Genomic DNA, 23,257 nt, shown 5'->3' on the forward strand with positions numbered 1-23,257 from the left:
CCTAAACTGCTGCCTTAAAACAAGCCCATTGTCTCCACTATCACTATGTGCTTTTCAGTGAAAATAATGGGATCAAACAGCAAAACAGAACATCACAGCAAAAGAACAACAACACACCCAAGTTTCAGTGTTTAGTCTATTACAAAACAAACAACCTTTTTAGTTTGTTTGTTTTGGGTGAGCGTTAGAGTAATGATCAGCAGTGATGATGACAGACCTCACGGGCTAAAAGGTGCTAACAAAAGTTGGTTCAACAGCTTTCAGCGTGGGCCGATTTTGAAACACTGCTATTATTGCTTATTATTTTATTAATTGTAGTTTCTACATGGAAATAAAAACAACAATGGATGACAAAAAATACCAAAAGTAATCAGACTTTATCAGTCTGTCACATTACTGTGGGGGAATTAAGGCCCCTCGAGGTTTGGACTTTGACTCGTCCATTGCAACAGCTTTATTCGTTCCTTTTTTTGCCTGTTCTGTTGATTTGCTGCTGTGCTTGAGATCATTGTCCTGTTGTAGACCGGGCCTTAGCTTTTGGTGTCATGTTGAGATGTGTGGCAGGCAGGGGTTGGATCCAAACACAGGACTCCAAGACAAAAACTTGACTGAAAGCAGCAGCTTTTTTTGGAAAAACAAACTAACAACGAAGTACACAAACATAAGAAGAAACAAACAAAAGAACAAACAGACGAAGACTGAAGACTTAAATACACAAGCAGGACAAGCAGGGGATGGGAAACAGGCGGGGACTAATTAGACATAACAAGACAGTGAGGATGCAAAACTGAATACCCTGAATACAGGACAAATGACTATCAAAATAAAACAGGAAACAAGAGACATAACAGGGAAACAGATGAAAGGACACGTGAGGTTGAAGGCAAACAGAAACACACTAAACATGATGAAAGAATGACTAAGAAGCTAACAGAAAACTAAATGATCAAACGAGAACACAAAAGTACAAGAAAATCAAACATAAACCACTCAGAGAGTATAACCCAACTTAGAATATAATCCCACCTGATAAAAACAGTCCATAACATAAACCCTGAGTCAGTTGGACAGATGGCCTCACATATGACTCTAGAATACTTTGACACAAGTTCATAGTCAACTCAGTGACTGCAAGGTCCCCACGTCCTGTGGCTTCAAAACAAGCCAAATCATCAACCTTCCTCCATTGTGCTTGACTGTAGATGTGTTGTGTGTTTGTGCCTTACAATGAAAAATCTCTATTTTAGTCTCAGTGGTCCGAAAGGACATTGTTCCACTAGTCTAGTGGTTTGTTCAAACCTAAACTGAGTGATTTTCTATTTAGAGAGACGAGACCTCTCTTTCAAACAAGCCAAACTAATTCAGTCTCTTTACCTGTAATGTCATGAACTTTAATATTAAACATGATAACTGAGAAATACAGAGTAAATAATGCAGCTATTTTGTTGTTGTTGTAATTTCTCTGACCACTGCATGGTCTGACACTGGGGCCAGTTTGCAGGCACATCCCATCCTGTTTTTAGTGTTTGAATAACCTCTCTCACTAGAATGATGGACTTCAAATTGGTTGGATGACCTTCTGAGATTGAATGGCGGCAACAACTGGTTGTCTAATCATTGCTAATGTCTTTCCTCCCAGACATCATGTTAACACATAGCTGAATGAACCTTCTGCACCTGGCTGATACTTATTGTCCTTCTTTCCATGGAAGCAGTAAGGGCAGACACAGATTTTCTCACACTGTGTCTGCATTTTGGCTTCATTTTTTTTTCTTTTTCATTTTAAAGGGGGTCTTTTTTGTCCACTCCAAGATTCACTCTGTAGTTTCAGTTAACTGGGAGCATCTAGACAGCATGTTTATACCATCTGGTATAAATCAAAGGTAATTAATGGAAAGAACCGCAGAGAATGTTATGATTTGGTCAATTTTGTAAATTGAACGTAATAAGTTGTTTTTTCCACAAGGTGGCAGAAGTGTAAAGGCTATCAGAATCTGGGGGTATTCGTCACATCCACCAGCACAGACAGTAACGTGTCGGATCTGCGTCGCTCAAAGCTGAATCAGATCACTTTGAGTGGCATCTCATATAAGCTTTGCTATAGCGATTAATATACAGTCCATAAAAATGCCCCAATGGTTCCTCTTGTTACTTTTTATTTGTCTGTTGTGTGACGTTTGCTGACTGGAAATGTTCAACAATAGAAGAGCGAATGTCAGGATCAGTCTTATTACAGTTTTGTATTTTCCGCTTCTCTTTATTATTTCATTTCGACTTTTTGTTTTTAATTCTGTTTAGTTTCAGTTAGTTTCCAGAGTGGATTTTCCTTTATGTTTTCACGTGTTTCATTTTCATTTTAGTTCGTTTTTTTTATTACATACATCGGTGGCAATAATTGTGAAAATCAGTACAGGTATTACAATAAAAACAAATAACTTTCTGAAGGCAGCTGACTCACAGAGTCTCGTAGAAACTCAATAAGCACGTCCACCAAAGCGTATTGAGGCAAGTTCTAATTAAAATAAACCAAATATAACTGTATTTTGATTTTATTTTAGTTAGTTTTCCTTTCAATTGTTTTTAGGAGTTTTTTAAATGATTTTTTTTATTGTAATTAACTAACGTGTTTTTTTCCACTTCCAGTTTTAGTTTTGAATTTAGTTTTAGTGAACTATAATGACCTCTGTTGAGATGTGCTTATTTTTATGATTGCTTAATTAATACATCAAGCAGTGATTTTGGAGAGAGGAGAAACTGGATTTGAGTCTATTGTGCTTTTTTTTGTTCATTTATGGTTATTAACCCTTGTATGGTGTTCGGGTCCGTGAGACCCGTTTTCAGTTTTTCTCAAGAGAAAAATTAAACAATGAATTATTTTTTCAACCTGAAATTCATTGGCTTTGGCTTATTTTCGGTGAAGAACATAAATCCGAACTAATTTTCAATGACCTCATACTGTACCTCCCCCCACGCATTTACATTACATACAAGGTGTTCGGGTCCACTGGACCCAGGTCTAGTAAAAGTGTTGAAAGTGTAGGTCCTGTGTTCCCACACTCTGTCTTCCTCCTTTCTGGTGCTGCTGATAGTGTTTTCTTCCCCTCCTGCTCCGCACAAAGTTGCAACATTGTTGAAAATTCAACTATCGACACGTCTGCTCTTACATTCCCGCACATTTTACCCTCTTTCTTGAGGGATCCAAATTTTATTTTCTCATACCCTGTCCCACCTGCAAATTAGGGGCATAATACTATAAATAAGACTTTGCCAGTGTGGTTCTTTATGACAACTGATCAAGATGGCAAAAGATTATCTGCTGCGAGGGCCATGCAATTGATTTTGGAAGAGAGAGGGGCTTCGGATGATGATGTTGACAAAGAGGTTTCAGAATATTTCACATTTCTGAAAATTCAGAGTCTGACCGTGACTTTGAAGAAGAGGATGAGGTTGAGCACCATTTAGTAACAAAACGAAGACGAGTACCCCATCTGCAGCCAGCTCCAGGACCAGAACAAGCCCACCAGACAGCAAGTGAAGAAATATGGATGTCAGTAACTGGTGACATTGAATGGTCTTCTTGCCCAAGAAATGAGCCACCCTGCAGAGCTGTTACTGTGATCAGCCAGGGCCAACACGGCTGACAGTTACTCATGTGCAGGACATCAAGTCTTCATTTGAGCTTTTCATCCCAGATTCCATCCAGAAATTTTTTCTGCATTGCAGTAATCTAGAAGGAAGGTGTGTTTTTGGAGAGAGGTGGAAGGAGATGGACCAAATTCATCTAAGAACCCCAAAGGCCTACTTTGGGGTTCTTATCCTTGCAGGAGTTTTCAGGTCCGAAGGGGAATCCACAGAATCCCTGTGGGATGCAGAAACCGGCAAGAACCTTTCCGTGCATCAATGTCTCTGGAAAACTTCCACAAAATTTCCAGGATTATTCCTTTTTGATAACCGAGACGACAGACCAGCTCGACGGCAGAGAGACGAGCTAGCTGCCATCAGGACAGTGTGGGATAAGTGGGTGCACCACCTCTCCCTGTTTTACAACCCTGGGCCTAATGTCACCATTGATGAGCAGCTGATCCCATTTAGTTGTGAAACATATTGCTTCACGTGTAAATGTGTTGTGTCTTTCCACTCACTCCACTTGATTATAACTGATTTATTTTTTTTATAACATTTTATAAAAAAAAAAAACGAGAAGCACATTCATTCATAAATGTGATCTAACAAAGGTAAAGGGAAAAAAATTAATCATGTTTGCTGTTCATATGGCTTGTAATTGGGATGAAGTAAACATCTGTTGAGTAATTTAACATAAAATTGTTTGATAGTGTTAATTTGGAAAGCCAAAACTCTAGCGGGTCCACCAGACCCATGAACACTGGCTGAGTAACAAAAATACGAACACCACACAAGGGTTAAACGATTGTCAGTTTTAACCAGTTAATGTTTGACAAAAACATCTAAATCCCAGTTTCGGTAAAAGTATCAAATAAGCATCTTTCTGTAAGCATGTTTATGTTTCCCCTCTTATGCATCATACTAAAGGGATTACACAGGCCACAACTGTCAGCCTTCCACAAGAAATATTGAAATAAAAGTTTAAAAGACTATTATTTTTTTCTTTTCTTTTTTTAATTTACTTTATTTTATTTGTTTATTTATTTTCTTGGCCACAACATGATCGGTCGTAATTACCCTTTTGCGTTTATTTCAAAACTTGCTTGTGGTTGATGATCCCTTATTGATCCTGGGCTGAGCTGTGGATCAGTGGCTGTGTATTGAACTTCCGCGAGAGTCCATGTAAATCGTGTTACCGTTCTTTTAAAACTGATTCTAAAGTAGTTAATGGTTTCAGTCATGTGGACGTTGTTGTAAAATTATCACAAAACCGTTTTACGCAATTTAGGTGTCCCACTGTTGTGAGATAGAGGTGTTTAGGGTTGAGATTGGGGATTTAGAAATTACTTATTTGTGGTCAATATTTGAAGAAGCAGGTTAGTGATTAACTGTTCTCGGTTGCAGCAGCTGCACAGAGTCCCAGCACACCGCCAGCGAGCACCCCAGTCACTCTGTGTCCGAATTACAAATGCAGTGCGTCCGGGCTTGGAGAAGTCTGAACTACCTGTGCAGGGTAGCTCACCACAGAGCATGGAAACGAACCCAGAGCCACACAACAGCTGCCAGGCTGGACCTCAGCGGGATTTATCCGCCTATTGCCACCCCGTTCACCGCCAAGGAGGATGTAGACTATCAGAAACTGGAGGAAAACCTGCAGAAATACGCCAAGATCCCATTTAAAGGTCAGGCCCGAGGCACGCAAAAGTCAAAGTTATCAAAAACAGTTGTGTGAATAACAAAGAGGTCATTGATGCGCATAAGGTCGATTTTATTTACACAGCTCAGAACATTATGAAGCCATAGTTGAGCTTGGAGCGTAAAACACCAGCTGCATACTGTTTGCACTGCTGCATGCGCTGCAGTCTGACATCCATGGATAATGTCTGTATTTGCTTAGGGACGAGACACACAGGACAAAGTTCAGCACTGAGGCAAAAACGTAAAGGGCCTGATTTGGATTTGTCGCCCCCTGGTGCTCGTTACCTGCTCCTGTGTTTTACTTTCCGTCCACAGCAGGAAATATTTGCACTTCTGCTTCCACAACATGTTACTGTTGTTCACTAAATGATCGTTCTACATGATTATTCTTCATTGACCAGAACATTTATTTTATCAATAATTAAATGATAATTAATTATAATGAAATTGGCAAATAGCAAACCTACACATAATACTGATATTATGTTTTTTATATAATATTATATATATAATACTGATATTATGTTTTTTATATAATATTATATATTATAATATATAATATATAATATAATACTGATATTATGTTTTTTATATAATATAATATATAATATAATACTGATATTATGTCTGACAGACAGAAGCCGAGAGCTTCTCTATCTGCCCTACATGTCAGTTATTACTTGGGCAATAAGACAAGAGGCTGCTCGCTCTAATGTTGGCACAGAGGAAAGAGAGGATACAACCCCAATTCCAGAAAAAAGTTGGATTAGTTTGTAAAATGTAAATAATAGCTGGATGATTTTCTTAATAAAATAAATAAACGTATATTTTATTCACATACAACACAGAAAACAAAGTGTTTAAACTGAGAAAATATACCAGTTTAAGAAAAATATGAACTCATCTTGAATTTGATGGCTGCAACACATCTAAAAAAAAGTGGGCACGTGGCCCTGTTTACCGCTGCGTAGCATCCACTCTGCTTTTAACTACCGTCTGTAGATGTCGGCCAGCTGAGGAGAGCAGCTGCTCAAATTTTGCAGGTGAATGTTGTCACATTCTTGGCTGATAGAAGATTCTGGCAGAACCACAATCTGGGGTCTTCTTTGTCATATTTTTCATTTCATGCCAAATGTTTTCAATCGGTGGAAAGTGTGGACTGCAGGCAGGGCACGTCAGCACCCAGCTGTGCTGTGGTGCTGCAGTATGCTGTTTAGCATTGTATTGCTGAAATATGCAAGGCCTTCTTCATGTGGATGGGAGCATGTGTTGCTCTAAAACCTGTACATGCCTTTCAGCAGGGATGGCGTCTTTTCAGAAGTGCAAGCTGTGAATTCCATAAGCGCTGATGCATTCCCAAACCTTCAGAGATTCAGGCTTTTGAACTGAGCACAGATAATAAGCCTCATGGTCCCGCTCTTCTTTAGTGCAGAGGATGTGGCATCCGTGTTTTCCAAAAAGAATTTTGATTCGTGTGACCACCGAATACTTTGTTGTTTTAACCTTGCCTCAGTCCTTTTTAAATTAGCTCTGACTCAGAGAGAATACGGCTGTGTTTCTGGATCATGCTCACATGTGGGTTCTTCTTTGCATGATTGAGCTTTAATCTCCATTTGTGGATGGAACAGCAAACTGTGCACGCGTGATTTCTGGAAGTGTTCCTGGGCCCGTGCAGTGACTTCCATGACAGAATGTTTTTAATGAGGCCCCAGAGATCACGGGGTCGAGTATTCATTTTCAGTGTTGTCCCAGACATTTCTCAACATTCCCGAAGTGTTTTTATAATAATATGTTTGGAGATGACGAGGTACTCAAAATTGTCCCAGTTTTACATCAGGGAACATAATTCTGAAACTGTTTTATAGACACAGTTCTGTGTGGATTAGTGAACTTAGGAGAAAAGAGGAACTTTTCTGTTATTTAAAGGAATATTAACAACAGTTTATTTTTTTACTTTGTTGAAGTATGCAGGATTTCAAATGTCTTTGTAAATGAGAAGGGTGTAAAGTCTGACAAACACAGTTAAAAGTCTGACATTTTTAGGGTTTTTTAGGGAGCTGTGGGTCATCTAGAAATGGCTGATACATTTTGAGATCATATAAGCTTCTTTACAGAGCTAACCCCTTCCCCCAAAAAACACCTCAAGTATAAAAAATCATGTGTTTTCTTGTTACAGGCCTGGTGGTTCAGGGCTCCAATGGTGAGTATCCTTATCTGACGGTGGAGGAGCGGGTGGAGGTGGTGAGGACGGTCAAACAATCACTGCCGGCGGGAAGGCTGCTGATAGCCGGATCAGGCTGTGAATGTAAGTCTCTCAGCTTCTTTGAGCTCAGGCTTTAACTTTACAGTGGAGGGTTCAGTGATAAACAATATTAAGTAAACACAATAATTAGCCAGCTTCATGTTTTGTTAAAATAATTCACAATTCAGTTAAAAGAAGTTTCATTTTTAGAAAACAATTAGTGACACTGAACTGAAGCTCATTACAGAGAATGATCGCACTGTGTGGTTATCTTCTCCAAACTTTGCTTATACAGTGAACAAAGCCCCTCAAATGCATCGCGACCACTGAAATGGAAAATTGTAGCATTTATAATGGAAAATTATATTAAAAAAATTGTTAAACTAGTTAAACTCTGACCTCTTCTAAGTGAATAGAGTTAATTATTTTTGCAGAAAACGCTCTTTGTGAAAGGCACAAAATGATAAAAAAAACATGTAGAAATTTTTTTTTGTTAATCGAGTGTAATTTCATTCTGATCTGCGCACGTTCAGGGAGAAGAAACGGTACAAGTGAAATATTTTGTGAATAATACAGAGTTTTGTACGACGAGTGCTAAAAGTTTAAATTGACTCATTATGTTTTCCATTCTGGATTTTAATGACTGCGATTCGAAGCTTATTATAGAGGCAGCAGTGTCACCGGTCTTGATGGACTGATAATTGGAGTCAAATGGAGTCTGTAAGAGTTTGATAGGCTGTTCATTCTGTAACGTATAATAAACACTCAGAGAGACGAGAGTCTGCATTAACTTCTACTTCCATAGCCTTCCTACGTTCCTTGTGTAAAAACTTCCTGGTTTCTTTTTTCCATCACTTACTTCACATATGATCAGCCACAACATTAAACAATGTAACATACAAACATAACAACATTAAAGCTGGGGTTACTGTACGATGGGCTGGGACAGTTTGCTCAGGAGTGACTCAAGGAACCCTGCAACCCACAGGACCCAAACCATGCGCAGGATCCAAGTGCCTCAGGACATCCTCAGAGATCTCACGTTCATACCTTCACTGGTTTGGTGCCAAGAGGGGTAAACTAAACGATATTTGGCAGGTGGTTTGTCAGCTGTGGCTAATCAGTGTTTACATCAGATGTTACAGTTACACTCTGCAGGCACATTTACTACGTGAACTGTCCCAGTCAAGCTTCTATAAAATACTGCAAGCAAAGACAAAACGGGTTATTCCAGTGCTCCCCGAGCTTTTTGTGTCATGGACCAGTTTCGTGCCAGACAATTATTCTGTGGACTGAGGGGTGGGGTAATATAATGTAAATGTAACTATTGCAGAGCACAGAGGAGGTTCATGAATCTAGCGATTCTGCTTGATTAAATTAGTCAAAAGTGAAAGTCTGTGTTGAAGTTGTTTCCTTTCCTCCTTTTCCTGTTCAGCCACCAGAGCCACGATCCAGCTCACGCAGAAGATGGCAGCAGCCGGAGCCGACGCTGTGCTTGTGGTAACACCCTGCTTCTACAAGGGGAAGATGGACAGCCGGGCACTGATCCATCACTTCACAAAGGTCAGCGCAAACACACGAAAACAGAGTGCCACGCAAATTTGGGGTTAGGCCTTGATTTGGTGTTTTAAAAAAAAAAGGATGAACAATCAGTGCTTCCCAAAGCGAGGTGCCGCAGCACTCTCAGAGGAGGGTAAAAGATGCAACAGAGATGAATACAAAAACAAAAATTCATTATATTTCCATGTGATCATGTGTGTCAAAACAACTATATAAATGTGTGTGCTTATTAATTCTGAAAATTATGCAGATTTCAGAGTTACTCTAAGAATTCTCTATGAGGAGCTTCTGTGTTTAAAAAAATCTATTAGAATAATATTTCTCCACTTCTCAAGTAAAGCATGTCTGTTTATTACAACAAAGCAGTACGGCCCTTTGGGTTTAAATATTGCATTATATATATATATTATCTACGCTTTGCTGAGCTCGACGTCAGTTAGATTTACGAGTACAAAAAGTGTTTTTAGAAGATAATGAAAGAAGAAGATTAAATGAGCACCACGTGGGAGGAAGTTTTAGTGTGAGTGTTCTTTCATTTTGCTGCTAGTCCAACCGGAGTTTGATAACAAGGAATAAAGTGTCTTTGTTTTTCACCCTCAGACTTGTGATCGGACCTGTGCTGATTATCACAGAATAATTAGAGCTAGCTGTTTTCATTTTCAGGAATCTTTCCATGCATGCAAACATGGCAGAAGCTGTATCAACACTGCACTCTAGACAATGTTTAATTGATTATGTGTGGTGGTCTGCAGTTCTGACTGCAGTACCTGCTCACTGTTGCTTCCACGATTCGCGATCATTATTTGCCCATCGCAGTTTTAATAGTTGCACATAGTTGAATTTCAGCCAGCCAGGCCACCAGGATTTGTCTTCTTATAGTCTGAGCCTGATCCGAGTCACTGTAAATGAAGAAAAGACAGGGAAAGTTTGGGAACCTTCAACAGGTGTTTTATTTGAGGTCTCACCTCTGTTTTTTCTCTATTGCAGCTGGCGGACAGCAGCCCGGTGCCGGTGGTTCTCTACAGCGTGCCGGCAAACACGGGGCTGGAGCTGCCACTGGACGCTGTGGTGGAGCTTTCTCAGCACCCAAACATCCTAGGTGTTAAAGACAGTGGGGGAGATGTAAGAAACACTTAAACTTAAGCTTTTCTTCTTTTTTTCTCTCAATGTAGTCTGTGAGTCATGAAGAAATCGATCAGCGCAATGCAAGTGAAACAGTATCTCTGCGTATGTCAAGCAGCCACTCCAACGCTGCTTGATCTAGCAGAGCCACAGATCTCCATGTAATTTGATTTGAATTCCTTTTACAAGATTATACTTGATAATAAACTGACGGAACCAGACAACATCTCATGAGATGAGACTCTGAAAAGTCGGGAATAAAATTGATTTAGCCAGGCCACGTTTTACCTGGCCAGGAAAGTGAGTGAAACTGGCGAGGAGAAAAGCTTCTTTCAAGAACTAGTGTCGTGATTTCCAGTCGAAAAGGATGTAAGCCACACCACCTAAACCCCAGTGACCTCACCAGCACTAATCTGACTTTTGTTTTTCTTTTCCATCCTCTGCATTTTATCTGGACAGAAAAATCAAACAAAGTGGAAAAAAGTTTGCATTTTGTGCAACTATGCAATCAGACAGCGCACGGTGTTCCTGTTGTTTTTCAGTAATCTAACTGCTGCAAAGAGAAGAGAAAAGAGTGGAGACTCCTGAAGAACCTAAAACTAAAGCGTGTGTAGTTTTATCCCGCAGGGTTGATTGCAGGGTTACGCGTCTGGGAAAAAAAAGGACAGTTTGCTCTTGTCGAGCTCTTAATACCGTTTTGTCTGTGTGGGAAGTGTTTGCAAGAAGTTGCAAATGGATTTCTGATTTGGGAAATAACATGTTTGTCCACTCGCTGGGAGACTGGAGTGTGGGTGTAGTTCAAGTACAGAGCAGCCCTGCTCAGTTGTAGGCGTGATGAGGACAAACACAGAAAACAAGGGGTGATGGGTCAGATTCAGGGAAGCAGACAAGTTGGAGAAAGATTTTTTAGAACTTGAGAGACAAACACATTTGCTGAGCATGCATGAGCCAGCTCTTGTTATTTGGCACAGATTGTTTCAGCTCATTAAACCTCTGTATTTTGTGTTCAAAGAGAATTTGACCAGGGTTTACAGGGAGGGGACAGTTTCTCCCAACCCCCCCCCCCCCACCCCCCCCCCCCCCCCCCACCCCAAAGGTGTGTCCACTTGACTGATGTGGAGGGATTTATAATGGAAATTTGAGTCACTGCACAATCATCTCTGATGAGTCTAAAATTGCCCGTATATAATTCTGTCATTACCTACCTTAAAACGTATGCAGGACAATGTCTGGCTGAAACATTTTTACCCACCTAAACGTTAAGTTGTGTGCAATCTAACTTTATCATTGCATAAGACGCCTGCAAGTAAATTGCAACATTTACGGCGTAGCTGCACTGAAAAAGGTCAAGTCAACATCCAAGATGAGATGCTGCTATAAATAAATTATTAAATAAAAAGTATATATGTCTAAAAAGCCACAGTAAGTGTCATAAGTCAGTTTTCAGAAGCTACATCTGACAAATTTGTTTGATATAAAGTGAAATACACAGAGGTCTCTTGGTTGTTCCTTGAAAATGAACAATGGCTGAAACTGCATAAACTAACAGGTGTGAAGTGTGTATATCACAAATCTGTGAATGAAAACCAGGGTTGATTAGAGCCTGACTGATAAAGCATTTCTAACATCACTGCCTGACATTTGCCTATTTAAAAATCTCATATTCTGATATAATGTCCAGTACTCCTTTTTCTTTCAGACACATAAAAGTTAAACAAATGTATAAGAAATTTTAGGTTTAGTTATTTAATGCTTTGGTTGATTCTGCTAACCTCAGCTGACTGTTATGTTTGTTATGTTTTCAAACACGTGTCTAGCTAACAAGAATGTTGCAGAGTGCCCTCTTGTGGGCAAAATATGCAGTATCGGCATCTCTGAAAGTGTGTTTCTCATGTCTGTTCTTTAGTTTTTCAATTTAAATGCATGAGGCATTTAAAAGATTTATACTGATATTAGCTGATACTAGCTTGGCAGATGGCTAATATGAGCCATGCCAATGCATCATACTGACTTTATGGTATGTTTCACATCAACAATTTTAACCTGCAAACTAAATGGTAACTAAAGCGACCAGCTTAAAGGAACCTCATTGCATTTTTTTTATAGAAAATCAAAATTATGCTATTTCTATTCATTGACACTCAGCCAAGAGAAGAAGAAGTATCCAAACCCCTTTTTACCACTCCATCTTTTTATTACAGCTTTATTTCCCTGCAGTCTTCTCTTCCCACATTGCTGTGTATCATTTGATGTAGTGACCACCTGCAGATTAGAAGATGACTGTGAAACCGTTGGCAAGAATGTTTATTGTGTGTGTGTGTGTGTGTGTGTGTGTGTGTGTGACACTGTCCTCCTGGGTATAAACAAGATTAACAGGAATGCACTCATCACAGCAAAACACATACATCATGTAGCTGAGTGAAATATACAATATTTTGCTTTGAAATATAACAGAACTTGTTCAGTTAGATCCCTTTTATTTCTATAGCACCACTTCACAAAAACAATTAACTCTGCAAATGGTGCAAACTAGAGGAGAAAGTACACATAAGTTGATGGCATGCAGTAGTGGTACATTTACACATGGGGAGTAAATAGAGGAGAGGGGAGGAGAGGTGCTCAGGGCATAATCCCAGCAGTCTGAGCCTATAGCAGGATAACTACAGAGTGGTTCAGGGTACAGTTCAGTACCATACCATAGCACTTTATTTATAAGGCACTTTTAAAACAATAACAGGGCTGACCAATGTGCTGTACAATAACACAAAATATAAAAGACAAACACATGACAGAAGGTAAAAGATGTAGAAAAACAAAAGAGCTGTTGAAGTTAAACAAGAAACGAGTACATAAATGTAACATAGACATCTCACACTGGGTCGAAGGCCAGGGAGTAAAAGTGTGTATTTAAATGAGATTTCAAAAACGGTGAGCGAAGGAGCATGCTTCACATGCAGTGGAAAATCATTCCACAATTTTGGAGCCACAACTGCAAAAACCCTGTCATCTCTGAGTTTACGTTCCGTCTTTGGAATAAGCAAAAGCATCTGGTCTGCTGACCTGAGAGAACGAGGCGGGACGTAAAGGTGCTCCAGCTCGGACTGATCTAATGGGGCACAACCATTAAGAGACTTAAAGACAAATAAAAGGATTTTAAAATGAATTCATAAACAAATTGGAATCTAGTGAAGGGACGCTAAAATTGGAGTGATGTGCTCTCGCTTGTGCCAGATAAAAAAATTAGCAGTGATGTTTTTTGCACTAGCTGATTACGATGAAAGGTGCATGATAGTAATCGAGACGAGAAGCTATAAACTCATGTATTAATGTTTCAAGGTTGAGTTTGGCTAGAAGAGACTTGACCTTTGACAGTTGCCTCAGTTGGAAAAAGCAGGATTTTAACACTGCATTCACATGAGGATTGAGAAGTAATAAATGCATGAACTAGTTTTTCAGTGTCACTCTGAGACAGGATAGACAGAATTTCAGAGATATTGCACAAATGGAAGAAAGCAGTCCTGTATATTTGTTATAACAATAGTGTATGCTAGTGTAAGTAGCAGAAACTCGAAACTATGTAAACTAATAAATAAAGCACAAGTATCCAAGATTTCTACATAAACATACTGGCAGTAAGTGTTTCGTAACACAAACAAACCTTTAGAGTGAAGTATTACTTCAAAGGCGCTCTTAGACTTGGCCTGGAGATGTCATTAGTGAATAAAATCATTGCTCTTTAATTACTTTCTTTCAGTTCTATTTTAGAAGCAGCTTGATTGCAGCAATTGCATTTAGCAGATGTAGTGATGCTGATGACTGACAGCAGATCTGAGAAGGATGGAAGAAAATAAATACAATATGTTGAAGGTAAAACCCGAGGTTTCAGTACATCTAGTAGTTTAGTAGCTTGTTTGTTCAGTCACAGATGCCCAATTCAATCCTGCTTAAGACATTTCACAGTCTTTCCTGATTGCCAATCTGAAATCTGATTTAAATGTTTGAAAAGGCACTCGACTCTTTCGAAGAGTTTCTGTTATTCTTGTCATGTACTTAAGTTATTTACTGCTTTCACATATCCCCTCACTGGCATTATTAAGGTTTCATTTCATCTTACTTCATCTTCTTTAATCTGATTCCTTCTGCCTACACAGTGGGTGTTTTACTAAGAGTCTGTGTGTCTCCTGTGCACGCAAAATGTGTGAATCTACTGAGCAGTATGATGTCATTGCTATCTTGGCACGACAAACCTGTCTGCGCAGTCCAAACAATTATCTCCTCTAAGTGGAGTAATTAAAACAACAATATTATTATTTATCCCAGTAAGAGAGAGTTGGAGGCAATTAAAGTCACGTCTTAAGAAGCCATGGACACTCAAATAAGACATAATGAGACGTAACAAATCTTTTCATCTGTAGTTATAAAAACGTTTAATGGATTGAAATGGAATCTTGCCATGCTGTCACTGAAATTCAAACTATGTACTGTCAGAAAAGTAACAACTGGATGTGATGAGGGTTTAATGTTTTTTTTTAATACATTTAAGATAGAACCGTCAACAGCTTTAACTTTAAAGCTGATGATAGTCACAAAGTTTCTACATTAAAATTCAATCAAAGTTGCTTGAGTCCTTGTGACCATGTGATTGCTGATAAATCAAAGGGGGTGCACTTCGGGATAGGAAGTAGCTTCTTAGCTTGAGATGAATCTGATACCGTTAAAGAAAGAAAAAAAGAGTAAAAATTTAAATTTTAAAAAAAGCTCTTCTTTGTTTAAATGTATATAACTGACGCAGATAAGCGATAACTTCAACTTGACATGAATTGTGCTTTAGTGGCAAATCTACGTTGTAACGATGGACACAGAACACACAGCTATGTTTACCACCTATAGGTATTATTAAAATTCAATCTTTCGATGCCTTAATCTTTCTGTACATATTACGTTCTTACAGTCCTTATTTTACAAAGATGGGGTTTGAAAGAAGTACAGTGGAACCCCATTTAACGAAAAATTCAAGTTACGAAGGGACTTAACGGCAATATTTCTGCCCGTGTTACGGCAAAATGCCCGTGTAACAAAATCCTCTGGCTCTGATTGGCTGAGCCCAGAATGCCTACAATGCCCAGAATGCCTTCCGAATCATGTGACAACCCCCTTGGCTTTCGTACTTGCGCTTCGCTGTTCCACTTGAACGACGTATTGTTGTTGCAGTTAGAAATTAGCCTATAGCCTATCGTTCACTCAAAAGGCACGATGGGTGCTTCAGCTTACGAAAATTTTCAACTTACGAATTAATTTCGTATGTCGGGGTTCTACTGTATCCATGATTGTGTTCTCCGTTTACATGAGTATTTTCAGTATTTTCTATTCGTTCTACATCCTTCTTGCTGCACATGGGCGCATCACTTGGTGTGCTTAACTTTTATACTCTTCTTTTTCTTTTGGAAACAAAATTTAGACATCAGTATTTGATTGTGGCTGTTTCTTCTTTAGTTTGTTAGACCACAAATTATTTTCAGGCTTTGACAAGTACCTATCAATAGTTAGCAACATGGCTAATGCTAGCAGTATTTTCTCTCACCCCAACTGGTCCCAGCAGATGGCCCCGCCCCTCCCTGAGCCTGGTTCTGCCTGAGGTTTCTTCCTGTTAAAAGGGAGTTTTTCCTTCCCACTGTCGCCAAAGTGCTTGCTCATAGGGGGTCATTTGATTGTTGGGTTTCTCCCTGTATGTATTATTGTAGGGTCTACCTTACGATATAAAGTGCCTTGAGGTGACTGTTGTTGTGATTTGGTGCTGTATAAAAAAAAAAGAAGATAGAATTGAATTGAATTTCTATTTTATAAGCCAATGCAAAATTGAAAGAACCTCAGAGATGTATTCCTGTGGTATGCTGTGGCTGTATGATGATGCTAAGTTGGTTAACAAGCAGATAAGTCTTACTGATGGAGTAAACATAAAGCTAGCTTTCTGTTATGAAGCCCCTTTAAGCCTAAAGATCTCTTCACTGAGTATTTCATAGGTGTCAAACTCTGGCCCGCAGCCTAATTACATTTGGTCCGCGAAGCCATACCAAATTACTATTAGAGCTGGCCTACTGGTATTATACAGCTAATATATATATATTTTTAGTATTAAGCTTTGCTTGTTCCATATTCAGTTTTTCAGCAAAACATGTTTAAGTCCATAAGAAAAGATTCATTCTGATATCTAGAGAAATAAATATATTTCAATAAATATTAACGTTAGCCCGCGACTTTGTTCCAGTTTTGAATTTTGGCCCACTGTGTATTTGAGTTTGACACCCCTGGAGTATGTACTTGTACCAGATTAACCCTTGATCTGTCCTAACTCCTATTACTCTCTTTTCTTTCTTTTTCTCTTTCCTCTGATAAAGCGGCTTTTTGCATCTGCCATGCCAGGTAATCAAAGATATCAATCAGGGTCTCTGACATTAAAACTACACATATATATAGGCTATATCTATACATAGTTTTTTTACACCCATTATAAAGAAGAAACATAATTAATTTCATAATAAAAGGTTAAATCAAAAAATGCTATAAAATGAGCTGTAAAGTAGTCCAATGTTTGCAATATATATATATCAAAATAAATTGAAAACATTTTTATACATAAAGTACATAAGTACATCCTAGTACATTAGTTTATTTGATTTTTTTACATAACTGACCAAGAACATATTTGATTGTGTTTAAAAAAAAAATGTCTTCATATAAAGCTGATATACAATATATGACCTCATATTTCATAGTCATTTCCATGTTGATAAAAAAACAGAAAAAGGGCGCTTTTATAACACCTGTAAATCCATTCAGTGAGAATCACAGGTACGAGATTAAGAGCCAAGTGTTAATCGGCACAGGGTATGGGGTGAGCTGCTTCATTCAAAGATCTGACATGTATGATCTTGACTTTGTTATTGAAAGCTGTTCTGTCATCATGTTCAGATCTTATGAGAGCTCGAAGGCCTTCAGAATAAAAGGCTATGGATATTTTTTAGTCTGACCCAGGTTTAAAAGATTTCTGAATGATCTGAAATAAAGCATAAAATTATCTACAATTGACATAATTTTCAGATGAAATTAGCGGCAAAGTCAGCCCAAGAGTAGAGTGTTTGATGCAAAAAAAAAAAAAAATCTCCAGAAACCTTCAAATTGTGTTAAGGCGTCTGCAGGCAACGACTGGAAGAGATGTCAAAGTTCATATATCTGCAATCAGAAAGAGACTGCACAAGTTTGACCTGCGTGTGAAGCATACCAGAAAAAGTCTTTGCTATCCAAAAAGAACATCAGAGCAAAGCTCTGCTAGTCTGAGGCTTTTTCAAGCAATATGCTTTGAATGGACTGTTAAAGATAGAACTGTTTAATCGACAGGAACAGATTTTATGAGGATGAGAAGAAACTCATGCCAGCTTGTAGCCACTGATTTAAGCATATATTATGCATTCTGTCAAAGACGCTTACTAAAATGTGAAGTTATCTGTGTGAAAGTTGAAGTCGAACCAGAAGTCACTCTTTCAACCACATAACGATCCTGAGCACAATAGAAACACCACCAAGGAATGGCTCAAAGCAAGTAAATTGAGGGTTATGGAATGGCTGATTCGAAGCCCAGATTCAAAGCAGATTGAAACATTGAAGAAAGCAGTGTGTGCATGAAAACTCTCAAACATTTTGCAAGTGAAAGTATTTGCCCTTTTGAACAGCTAAAAGAAGCCATCTATGCTGTCGGCATGACTAATAGCTTGTGAACACAGTTTTTTTTTCTTTTTCCTCAGAAGAACGTCTGAAAATCTCTACATGTTGATATTTCTATCAAATAAAATATAGAAAAAGCATGACTATTTTGACTATATTAAAGAGACTTTTTTCTGTTATTTTCAATCAGATTCATGGATATGAACCCAAACAACATTGAGCTCTGCACCACATTTAATAAGTTCCCCAGCAAAATGAGCTGAATAAACAATGAGCAGTTGTTAAGCTAGGGGAAAACAAACAAAGTGACAGGCATAGAGATTTCTGACATTAATAAGGTAAGACCTGAACCTTTAACAAAAGCTCCAGCAGATCAGCCACCTGTACAGCTCATACTGCAGAGGGTTAAATCTCCCCATGCCCTCGTGTTAGATCATAGGCTAATGACAATAATAAGAAGGGTTAAAAGAAAAGAAAAGAAAATGACTGTGTTTTAGGGCAGACTGCAGCCTTGCAGCAATTTTGCTTTTCCATTGAGGACCTGCCTCTAAATAGCCAGAGTGCCCGAGCCTTCAGGAGGCCAGCAGGGGCTCCTGCAGCCTGCCTGACTGACTGATCAACTGCAGTCATCTTGTTTGAGATTAATAATATGGAGAAACTGATTGGCAGTCTCTGGTTAAAAATAGAAGCTCCTTGGTAACACGGATGGAGGGTGTGGGTTTTCCCTGTGGAGCGTTCAGCTTCATGCACAGAGCAACCACAGAGTTGTCTAATGCTCCCTTTGAACACTTCAGGTTATTTGGATTCTGCACTTCATATCTGGATTGACAAAAGAGAATTAAAAGAGGCGAAACAAAATGGGGAGCTCATCAGTTATTCATGAGCTTCTCCCATCCTCCGCCTCCTTCTGATTCCCATCTTTTGAAGTTCATTCCTCTTTTTTAATTCTCACTTGGGACTTGTCTGTTTCCCTCTCTCTCCTTCTCCTCCCCCTTCTGTTTTGGATCTTCAGCGATCCCCTCCTCTAAAAACCTCGACCATGTGTAGAGACTGTGCTTCTCTCAATTCAAGCGATTTGTTTACCCCTGTGAGATGTTGGGTTTGTCGTCTCTTGTGACAGCCTCCCCTGGGATTAAGAAACTATAACCGATATTAGTCCTGCTGCAAAAAGAGGAGTGATAACAATGAAACCATTCTGATTTTTACTTCCTCTTCCCCTTCTGTTTATTTTTTTTTTAACTTGTTCTGCAGATCACACGGATCGGCCTGATTGTCCATAAAACCAAGGCGCAGGATTTCCAGGTTTTAGCGGGCTCGGCTGGGTTTTTAATGGCAGCCTATTGTGTGGGTAAGAAATCTAATACAAGGACTGCTGTTCCTCACAGAGATGCACTGGCACCATTTACTTGTTAAAGTGAAAATATAGGAAAAAAGTGGATTTTAGGTTCCTTTTTCCACAAGAACAAGTGTAAAAACACTAATAATAATAATCATTTATGAATATTTGTTTCTGATAAAAGATCATCTCTGCTTTCTGGCAGGATTTGACTACATCTCAGGCCACTTAGACTTACTCTATATGTGTTTTTTTCTTTTTAGGACTGTTGCTATATCAGATTATTGGTATGTCGGTAAAAGTATCCATTTCTGAGATTTTGTTACAGCATATGAAATAATATTGTGTTACATAGGATGGTAGCATGTGTTAAGAAAGTGGTAGGAAAGATTTTTAGAAAATGAATTAAAAATGATTGAAGAGATGTGCGAAAAAGAACATTTCTCATCGTTTTCTGTGTTTTTAACACATTTCATGTTTTTTTTTAAACCAGAATTATCTTCTCTACGACATCGTGACTCTTCTGTGGATGAAATTTGCCCATTGTGTTTTTCAGGGAAGAAAGTAATTTATATTTGTGAGAGACATATAAACCTGTCTCAGTCAGAGTTTTCTAGGTTTGTAGAGGCGTAACCTCAAAAACACCGATAGATAGAACTTTATTAATCCCACAAGGGAAATTGTGCAGCAATTAGACCACACGCTAATACAACAGGAGACAAATACAAAACAGTTAACCTATCCTTTTTAATAAGAATGAGCCAACACAAACAGACACTGAAAATACACAGAAGCTGCAACAATACAAAATCACTTGTGCATATTTTAGCTAGTACTTCAGTATTTAGCAGTAGCTCTGTTTCCTTTTGTCTCTCGCATCCATCTTCCCTTTGACCGTGCATTACTCCAGGGACTTGTCTAACATATTGTGCAGAGAGGCAGGTAAGTACTGGATGCCTTGCAGAGTGAGCGGGAGAGAGGGCTATCAGCAGCATGCTGTACAAGTGTCTTTGAGGTGCACACTCACCCGCTACAGATGAGAGCATGAAGTCTACTGCATCATCAGATTAATGACTGATGTGTGGATCCTCAGAGGTCCTTCCACTCATTCCTGCTTTTTAGAAATATGCTGCTCAAATTCAAGACAGATCAAAGGGAGCTCGCCCTGTCTCCCTGATTGTCCTGGAATTACAGTGCTGACGCCATACGTCCTAAACATGCTCATACAATAAATTCCTAAATCACACAGTAATGGCTTAAAATGGGATGTCCTTGTTATTTGTCCTTATTTAACACTTGTTATTGATTTCTAATTGATTTATTCTACTTTCCAGCTAGTACAGCTGCACTTTTCTGCCCTCCCTCAGCATACAGCTGCACAGCCACATAGAATTTGAATAGTTTGTGTCGATTACAACACAGGAAGACGTTTAAAACTGTTGTAAAGGACCATAAATAAGTGGTCAATAATGATTACGGAAAATCACAAAAATAAGATGAGATGCCATATGTGGAGCAACTTCCTGATAAGCAGGTCTGAGGCACACAAGCTCCTTACTACCACAGACCTGGAAAGAGGACGGGCAAACACAAATACACAACCATTCAAGCCCACAGAGAAAAGGAGGCTATCGCACAAAGGAAAGGGAGAGGAATGAGAGGCGAAGCTAGGTCTCTTAGAGCATCTGGATGCAACACATCTGACAGGCAGGGGAGAAAGGCTGCATGATTCATTATACGTGGCTTGCAAAAGTATTCGCCCCCCTTGAATTTTCCCACATTTTGTCACATTACAGCCACAAACATGAATCAATTTTATTGGAATTCCACGTGAAAGACCAACACAAAGTGGTGCACATGTGAGAAGTGGAACGAACATCAAACATGATTCCAAACATTTTTTACAAATAAATAACTGCAAAGTGGGGTGTGCGTAATTATTCAGCCCCCCGAGTCAATACTTTGTAGAACCACCTTTTGCTGCAATTACAGCTGCCAGTCTTTTAGGGTCTGTCTCTACCAGCTTTGCACATCTAGAGACTGAAATCTTTGCCCATTCTTCTTTGCAAAACAGCTCCAGCTCAGTCAGATTAGATGGACAGCGTTTGTGAACAGCAGTTTTCAGATCTTGCCACAGATTCTCGATTGGATTTAGATCTGGACTTTGACTGGGCCATTCTAACACATGGATATGTTTTGTTTTAAACCACTCCATTGTTGCCCTGGCTTTATGTTCAGGGTCGTTGTCCTGCTGGAGAGAAGCACCCCCAGAGCACGATGCTGCCACCACCACTTTTTCAAATCACTTTTTTTTTTTTATTGTCACATCACATGTGCAGGCACACTGGCACAGCACATGCGAGTGAAATTCTTGTGTGCGAGCCCCACAAGCAACAGAGATGTGCAAACACAACAACACAAACGAGCAAAATACAAGAATGGCCAACCTGAAACTAATAAATATATGTACAATATATAATAGTGTATGCATTTCTGGATGTGTATACTAAATATTTTCCTACGTGTGTGTGTGTGTGTATACACATTTTTACAAATTAAATAGTAAAAAAAAAAAAAAAAAAAAATATATATATAATAATAATAATAATAATAATAAAATATATAAAATATACAGATATACAGAATACACCATATTTGACAGTGGGGATGGTGTGTTCAGAGTGATGTGCAGTGTTAGTTTTCCGCCACACATAGCGTTTTGCATTTTGGCCAAAAAGTTCCATGTTGGTCTCATCTGACCAGAGCACCTTCTTCCACATGTTTGCTGTGTCCCCCACATGGCTTGTGGCAAACTGCAAACGGGACTTCTTATGGTTTTCTGTTAACAATGGCTTTCTTCTTGCCACTCTTCCATAAAGGCCAACTTTGTGCAGTGCACGACTAATAGTTGTCCTATGGACAGATTCCCCCACCTGAGCTGTAGATCTCTGCAGCTCGTCCAGAGTCACCATGGGCCTCTTGGCTGCATTTCTGATCAGCGCTCTCCTTGTTCGGCCTGTGAGTTTAGGTGGACGGCCTTGTCTTGGTAGGTTTACAGTTGTGCCATACTCCTTCCATTTCTGAATGATCGCTTGAACAGTGCTCCGTGGGATGTTCAAGGCTTGGGAAATCTTTGTGTAGCCTAAGCCTACTTTAAATGTCTCAATAACTTTATCCCTTCATGGTGTTGTTGCTCCTAATATTCTCTTAGACAACCTTTGAGGCTGTCACAGAGCAGCTGTATTTGTACTGACATTAGATTACACACAAGTGCACTCTATTTAGTCATTAGCACTCATCAGGCAATGTCTATGGGCAACTGACTGCACTCAGACCAAAGGGGGCTGAATAATTATGCACACCCCACTTTGCAGTTATTTATTTGTAAAAAAATGTTTGGAATCATGTAGGATTTTTGTTCCACTTCTCACGTGTACACCACTTTGTATTAAGATAATGTAAGATAACTCTTTATTGTCATTGCACAGTCATACATAGTACAATAGTACAATGAGATTGAAAAACTGCCCTACGTCGGCACTACATATAACACAACACGACACGATATGACACATCACAACGCAACACAAACAACAGTATATTAACTTAGTAATAAAAAAAGAAGAAGTGTATGTGTATTGCACACTGTTATTATTGCACATTATTGGTCTTTAACGTGGAATTCCAATAAAATTGATTAATGTTTGTGGCTGTAATGTGACAAAATGTGGGAAAGTTCAAGGGGGCTGAATACTTTTGCAAGCCACTGTATATGTAACAGTTAACCCAGCTGCAAATTACAGATAGTTAATATAATCAATAATATTGTATTGTAACACTTTGGCTTAAAGCAGATGGTAGCAATGAACTAAAACACTGAATTCATACAGAAACACAAAACAACTGTGAGAAATGTTGCTTGTCAGTGTTGCTTTTCTAACCGATCTCACCAAATG

At 39.0% G+C, this 23,257-nt stretch overlaps 1 protein-coding gene across 1 annotated transcript in view; it reads left to right on the forward strand.

Annotated features, from left to right (window-relative positions):
- hoga1 (4-hydroxy-2-oxoglutarate aldolase 1) overlaps positions 1–23,257 on the forward strand; it is a 41,102-nt gene that overhangs the window by 2,555 nt on the left and 15,290 nt on the right. The window contains exons 2-6 of the mRNA XM_086294778.1: positions 5,029–5,306; positions 7,499–7,627; positions 9,000–9,127; positions 10,112–10,246; positions 19,217–19,313. Of these exons, the coding sequence (XP_086150904.1) occupies positions 5,093–5,306; positions 7,499–7,627; positions 9,000–9,127; positions 10,112–10,246; positions 19,217–19,313 (703 nt within the window). The 5' untranslated portion in view covers positions 5,029–5,092. The remainder of the gene's footprint in view (positions 1–5,028; positions 5,307–7,498; positions 7,628–8,999; positions 9,128–10,111; positions 10,247–19,216; positions 19,314–23,257) is intronic.

The sequence above is a fragment of the Aulonocara sp. 'chitande type north' Nkhata Bay genome, linkage group LG6 (genome assembly GCF_057382095.1).
Source record: "Aulonocara sp. 'chitande type north' Nkhata Bay isolate Kocher_YH1m ecotype deep benthic linkage group LG6, A_spYH_male_GT1.1, whole genome shotgun sequence".
NCBI classification, from domain to species: Eukaryota; Metazoa; Chordata; class Actinopteri; order Cichliformes; family Cichlidae; genus Aulonocara; species Aulonocara sp. 'chitande type north' Nkhata Bay.